At 35.2% G+C, this 7,464-nt stretch overlaps 1 protein-coding gene across 1 annotated transcript; it reads right to left on the bottom strand.

Annotated features, from left to right (window-relative positions):
* Nucleotides 1-981: 981 nt before the first annotated feature.
* On the bottom strand, nucleotides 982-1,716 carry LOC138870912 (uncharacterized). The gene has a single exon (XM_070148753.1). It carries the CDS (start codon nucleotides 1,714-1,716, stop codon nucleotides 982-984), a length of 735 nt encoding a protein of 244 aa, XP_070004854.1.
* Nucleotides 1,717-7,464: the final 5,748 nt, after the last annotated feature.

The raw sequence follows: 7,464 nt of genomic DNA, 5'->3' as shown, positions 1-7,464 counted from the left end.
ATCGTTGCTTTCCTTTGTTTCATCAGTACTAGAAACTACATGAGTTGCACTAACGTGACCTCCATGAAAGAATTTTCCCGGAAAGAATTCATGCAATGTGATGGGCTTTCGGAACTTCGGCGATAAAGCACCATTAATCTTCTTGCTAATGGAAGATTTGATAATTCTTGGTGGTTGTAGCCTATCCACATCGCTTATTTTTTCTCTTGGCTTAGGAAGTGGTAGCCTTAGAACTTCTTGATGACTTCGTTTCTTGTGAGTGACTAGAGTCCAACCCTCATTGTCTTTGTCTTTGGACTGAGTGTCCAGCTCTAGTGAACCTTCAAGAGTTTTCCTTGGAATATCAACTTCAACAGGCTCGAAATTTCCAAATTGTAAGAAGGCAGTGCTTGACGCGTTCTGCAACTTTGAACACCCCTTTTCTTTGAGCGCGATACTTGCATGATTTGCTTCTGTTGTTTTATCCATGTCTATGATCATTTTTTCTTCACTTACAAGAGTCATGATTTTCTTCTTCAAGATGAAGCATTTCTCTGTAGGATGGCTAATGATGCAATGAAACTCGCAGTATTTCGGGTCGCCAACTTTACCAATTTCCTCTGGTCTTTTTGATTCAGGGAGATCGATAACTTTCTTGGCGAGCAATTCATCAAGGATTGTGGGTACATCTGAATCTGGAAATGGATAAACCTTCGCCTATAATTCCTTCAAGGTGGGACGACGTTTCTCCTCTTTGGGATATTGACTTTGTGTCTTATCCTCCTTCACCTTTTGCTTGGTTGTGACTTTCACGGAAGTTGCTTTCACCGCCATAGATTCTTTGATTTGGTTCTTTGATGCAACATTTTTCTTGAATTCCTTCTGATCAGCAAATGGAGATGCCTTTCCATGACTTGTGATTCTTAACTCCATGTCGTGATCCCGCGTTGCAAGTTCTTCAAAAGTTCGTAGTTTGATCCCTTGTAGGATATACAAAAGGCCCTAGTGCATTCCTTGAATGCACATATCCACATCAGATATTTCTGAAAGACGATCCTTGCAGTCCAAACTTAACGCCCTCCAACGATTAATGTAATCCACTAGGGGCTCGTCCTTCCTTTGCTTAGTTCCTGTCAACTCTATCATGTTTACAGTTCTCCGGGTACTGTAAAAACGATTGAGGAATTCCTTCTCAAGTTGCTCCCGGCTATCAATAGACTCAGGCTCCAAGTCAATATACCAGTCAAATGTGTTCCCTTTTAGAGAACGAATAAATTGTTTTACCAAAAGGTCACCATGCATTCCAGGATTGCTACAAGTCTCGACAAAGTGGGCAATATATTGCCTTGGGTTCCCTTTGCCATCAAATTGATGCAGCTTTGGTGGTTGATAATTGGTTGGCATGGTTAGATAGTCAATCCTCTTAGTATAAGGCTTAGAGTAGTACAACGAACTTTGCGATGGTTCGCCATATTGAGCTCTGATGGTGTTTATTATTATGTCTTGCAATTGTTGGACAGATAACGCCGCAACTGAAGTGGATTGCTTTTCCTTTTGAATGTTGAACTTGGCAAGTGATTCCTCAATAGCCGTTTTTGGCGAGGTGAAGACAGGTGAACGGGGAGGGACGTGGCTTGACTCTCTAGGTGCATAGGCCTCCAATTTGTTCATGAGTTGAGCGATTTGAAGGTCTTTGTCTTCAACAGATTTTTTCAAGACTTTTATAGTCTGTTCCATCTGTCACACCTCCTTTTTACACACCCGAGGGGTATATGGGGAGTTTTTCTAATTTAAGTGACATTATTCGAAATGAGATTATTTTATTTAATTCAGAGTCGCCACTTGAAATATTTTAATTGGTGTCCCAAGTCACCAGTTCAAATCCCCAATCGAGGAAACAATTGACTTTGTTTAACAGTCCGCAAACCAGAAATCCGGGTAAAGAATTCTGTTAACCCAGAAGAAGGTGTTAGGCATTCCCGAGTTCCGTGGTTCTAGCACGGTCGCTCAACTATTATTATTGGCCTAATTATCTGATTTTCAAACATTTTTCAAACTTGTGTGCATTCTTCAACTATTAAATTGCTTTTTAAATCGCTTAATTTATTCATAAATAAAAAATTGAGTTACGCGTACGTATACTCTTTCCCTTTGGTGTGTCAAAAATCATGTCACGCGAACGTGTCCACAATTAATAACGCTTTGTTCATTTATTTAAGAAAAATTTGATTGAGGTTGCACAAACGCATCCCTCGAGTCTTTTTAGAGTTAAATTTGCAATTATGTTACACGAACGTATACATAATCACAATATTAATCTAGATCCAGCCTAAAGCAAACTACGAATATTATAATTCTCCTTCTAAATTTCCGAAAATGTGAAATAAAAGGGGCGACAAAAAAATCATATAATAATATCAGACGCGGATGGAACATTACTAAGGATGTAATTCTTTTCCTTATCGAAGTTGATGGTATATTTGTTTTAGGCTTCTTTTAGTATTAGTAACTCCATTAGCTGAATTTCTATATTTATTTCATACCCGAACCAGCAATCCCTAGATTCCTTATATATATATATATATTATTTTTATTTTTATTTTAAAAAAAAATCACTTGCTACCATGAAAATCTTCAATTTGACATATAAAGGAAGAGCCACTGAGTTTGTGAATAAACCTGAAATTCTTGTTGATGAAAATACAAAACAATACCAAGTAGACCATTCAAATCAAAAATAACAAACCATATGTTTCAACAAAAATACTTTCGCAAAAAAAAAAAAAAAACCTTCAACCTTCATCAACTAGTGATAAAATTTAGATGCATTTGGCGTGGAATAAAAGTAGACATGTATCATCTTTATTAAACTTAGACCAATTTCATATCCCACAACTCGTTTCGTCCTAAAGCTAATTTGAGATTGTTTGTTGCGAGCATACAAATATGAGCTAAAAAAAACTAATAGTTGACTAATGAAGATGAATAAGCTAAATGATTAAGGGCTAATCTCAATTAAACAAATAACAACAAATTCTCATTTAGATACATGAGATGGGCAGTCAAGTAGCTTAATGCAAATACCAAATCATGGTTATTACTATAAATTTCAAATAAAACAAGAGGTGTTGTAGTACTTCCCCATTCTTGAACTACACAATGAGCTCCTTTCTTTTAAACTAATAAACTCAAATAACTTGAATATTCCCATGGATACTTTATGCATAAGCACACTTAAAAATAGTAGGCTTTTAATTAATTACAATTTCCGATGACATATGACGTATTACTACTTAATAAACATTTGATCTACCAAGGCTATAAGAATAAATAAGCACTCAGTTCTTAGTAAATTATTCAAGGCACAAACTGCCAACTAGACATTTCACCCTTGGATTTTACTTAATACATCACAAACAAACCAAACAAATACATTGAGATCCAAATGTACTCAACAGGCCATCTGTTCTTACCCCCCCCCCCCTTTTTAAAAAAAAAATATCCAAGATTCTATCTTTACTAACAAAATTCCATATACATTGCACTTTTAAGGAAAAACTTTCAATTACTATAACTTTAATGAACATCCACAGCCTTCAGTAATGATAATGATCAAAACGAAACCGCATGGTAAAGTTCTGCTAAACAATCCATACATCCAAGTTTATTATGCATAATTTAAATTATAGAGTTCGAGCGAACAATTCCCAATCTATCACAATCCTAAATTAAACGCACTAATAGAAACTTATACATTTCGAGCTAAACCTGACTAACTAATACAGTACGTCACATTTAACAAACAAAATTGAAACGATATTACACAAATCGTCCTAAACTGAGTTTATGCTTTAAGACAACTTCTCATTTTTATTCTGCAAATCCATTACCAACTAAGGTTCAAGAATGTGTACCTGATGATAGCACAGAAAATACCAAAGAAAATGAAGGCTCAGCAGTCAGCAGAAACAAGAAAAACAGCCCAGTTTTAACAAAGAGAAATCAGACTGTTTCAAAATGTCAAAAAACCTCCAGATTCAAAGGAAGATCAATGGAACAGTAGTTCCTTTGTAGTATGCTGTATTTTCTAGGAATTTTTAACTCTCTCAAAATCTCTTCAGTATTTTTTTTAGTATTTTCAGAAAATGTTCTTCTTCATTTCCAGTATTTTTAGAATCTCTCTTGTTTTTGAACTCAGTGTATGTGTCTCTCCGAATGTCTTCCTTCTGTGATTTTCAACCCTCTTAAATGGGCATTTAATTAGTGCATTTTCCACTACAACTTATCTTCTCCATATTTTAAACCCAAATCAAATAAGAAAAACTCAAAATTTTTTGGTCCCCTCCCTTTTCCTCGAAAATCCTCCTTATCTCTCAAAGTGTTGTTCCCCACTTTCTCTTTTTCTATTCTTTTTTTTCCCGTATTTATATCGTGTGTGTATATATCTTGCACAAAAAGCAAAAGATAGGAAGAATTGTGTGAACCACATGTGCTTATACTATTGTCCATTCATGTGCACTGTATTTTTAATTAAATATGTATGTTTGGAATGTGTGGACCCCTCTAGATTGTTGTTGGAATTCCACAAACACACGAAGATAACTTGGAAAGGAACACTTTGAAATTTCATTTCCTAGCATTTCTGCTTTGTGCTTCGTTACTCTTTTTTCAATTTTTATTGTTTTTCTTATTTTGTTTCGTCTCTTTTTTTATTTTATTTATTTTTTGGTTAAAGATAGACCAACATACTAATTATTTAAATAGTAAGAAATAATTAAAAATGAAAATAAAATAGCCATAAAGAATTTTAAAAACTACTCAATACTTATTAAAGGCTTTCAATTTTAAACTAAACTAAGTATATATATATATATATATATATATATATATATATATATATATATATATATATATATATATATATTTTTTTTTTTGAAATCCTTCTTTTAATGCAAAGACTATTTTTATATTTTTCAATTTTATGAAAGGTAAGAAAACATTAAAAGTTTGATATTAAAACCCAATTAGCTAAAATAATATTAATTAACTTTAAATAATAATTATCATAAATAATTAAATACTAAATTAAAAGAAAAATCACACAATTTGACTAAAAATACAAAAATATGTTATTTTTTTTGAATTTTCATTTTTGTAAAACAAAAATTTACTTAATTAATCTAAAAATGTAAAACTAAATTCTAAATGTAGATGCTATATTTTTATATTTTCAATGCATTAATAAAATTAAATATGCACAAAATATGCAAACATTCAAGCAAATTGCACAGTAATTTCTAATAAAAAAAATCTAATTTTGGAAATTCTTTTTGGAGTAATTCATGTGAGGCAAAAATCACGTGCTCACAGCTGTCCCTCTTTGTCCGGAAACACGAAGAGTTTTCGTGCAAAGATAAAGTGAGCGGATACGAGCGATTTTTGCCTGTTTGAATACTCCGTGGGATTCATTTTTTGAAATATTTGACCGAACATCTGCTTCAAAGGTTTACTACATATGCTTGGCTACAAAGGAATCAGGTCAATGTAGTTCGGAAAGTTTTGGTAGCTGGGACTACCATGAAGCTGCGGTTTTACTGTTACTGTTGTTGCTGTTGCTGATACTACCTACTGACCTCCTTATTACACCATGACAAAAATGAAGAAGCTAAATTAAGCTATAATCTATGCTTTACAAAGATTTATTTTCAAACTTGATCTTGTGACTGATGTTGCCTCGTTGACTTGTATTTTCCTTAGAAGTTCCTTTGTGGCTGACTTGAATGGTATTTTTTTTGAAATGCTTTCCCTTCTTCTCCAGGCGGGCACCTGATTGCTGAACCTTTTAAATGTCTTCCTTTGACTATTGTTTCCTTTCCTCTGTTCTCCAGGTGGGCTCCTGGTTATTTGAAATTTGAATTGTATTCCCTTGCTCTCCAGGTAGGTGCCTGATTGCCGAAACTTGAAGTGTATTCCCTTGCTCTCCAGGTGGGCGCCTGACTGCTGAAGCTTGAATTGTATTCCCTTGTTCTTCAGGTGGGCTCCTGACTGCTGAAACTTGAAATGTATTCCCTTGTTCTCCAGGTGGGCTCCTGATTGCTGAAACTTGAAATGTATTCCCTTGTTCTCCAGGTGGGCTCCTGATTGCTGAAACTTGAATGTATTCCCTTATTCTCCAGGTGGTCTCCTAACTGCTGAAGCTTGAATTGCATTCCCTTGTTCTTCAGGTGGGCTCCTGACTGCTGAAACTTGAAATGTATTTCCTTGTTCTCCACGTGGGCTCCTGATTGCTGAAACTTGAAATGTATTCCCTTGTTCTCCAGGTGGGATCCTGATTGCTGAAACTTGAATGTATTCCCTTGTTCTCCAGGTGGGCTCCTGACTTCAACAAAATAGACAAAACAAAGAAAATTTTCTGCCCCAGTTTGGTAGCTGGGCACATATGTGAACGTTAACCCGTCTCATATTACCAAATATCAATAAGAACTTGAGGGTTGAAACTGGAATTGTACTCCCTTGCTTTCCAGGTGGGCGCCTGATTGCTGAAACTTGAATCGTTGTTCCTTGTTCTCCAGGTGGACGCTTGATTGCTGAATCTTCAACTGTTGTTCCTTGTTCTCCGGGTGGACGCCTGATTGCTGATATTTGAATTGCTTTTCCTTGTTCTCCAGGTGGATGCCTGACCGCTGAATCTTTAACTGCTTTTCCTTTGGCTTGTTTTCCCTTGTTCCTCCAGGTGGGTGCCTGATTACCAATACTTGTGCCAATCTTCCTTGAAACTTGATTTGTTTTCCCTTGTTCTCCAGGTGGTCTCCTGATTACTTGATCCTGAACTGCTTTTAATCCTTAACATCCGTGTTGTTCTTCCCTCTTCTTCAGATGCGCACCTGACTTCAACAAAATAGACAAAACAAAGAAAAATTTCTACCCCAGTTTGGTAGCTGGGCACATATGTGAGGGTAAACTGAATCATGTTACCAAATATTACTAAGAATTTGAAAGTTAGGTCCCATTATCCAGGGGGTTTTGACAACTCTTAACTACGACAATTTTAAATCTAAGTTATATTTTCTAAAGGTGTGACTTCCGCTAAATCTTGTTATCTAAGAGGGTCTTAAACTATTCCCCGTTATCCATGAGGGTCCTGAAAATCGAAAGTCAAGTTTTATCCAAAGAGTGACGTTTCTTTACAGCTGAACTATATTACCCTATAACAGAACTTACGCTAAATTTCGTTATCTAATGGCAATCTTAAAACTAGGTCCCATTATTCAGGAAGGTCCTGACAACTCTTAATTAAACGACAATTTTTAATCTAAATTATATCTTCTAAAGGTATTACTTCCGCTACATCTTGTTATCTAACATCAATCTTAAAGCTAAGTCCCATTATTCATGAGGGTCCTGAAAACTCCTAATTGAATCCTATCTCCAACATGCGAACTTTAAAACCATCTTATATTCCTTGGGGTATATTTATGCTAGATT

Source organism: Nicotiana sylvestris, chromosome 6 (assembly GCF_000393655.2).
Source record: "Nicotiana sylvestris chromosome 6, ASM39365v2, whole genome shotgun sequence".
In the NCBI taxonomy this organism is placed as follows: Eukaryota; Viridiplantae; Streptophyta; class Magnoliopsida; order Solanales; family Solanaceae; genus Nicotiana; species Nicotiana sylvestris.
Note: the sequence above shows the minus strand (reverse complement) of the source record. Positions and strands in the feature narration are given on the sequence as shown.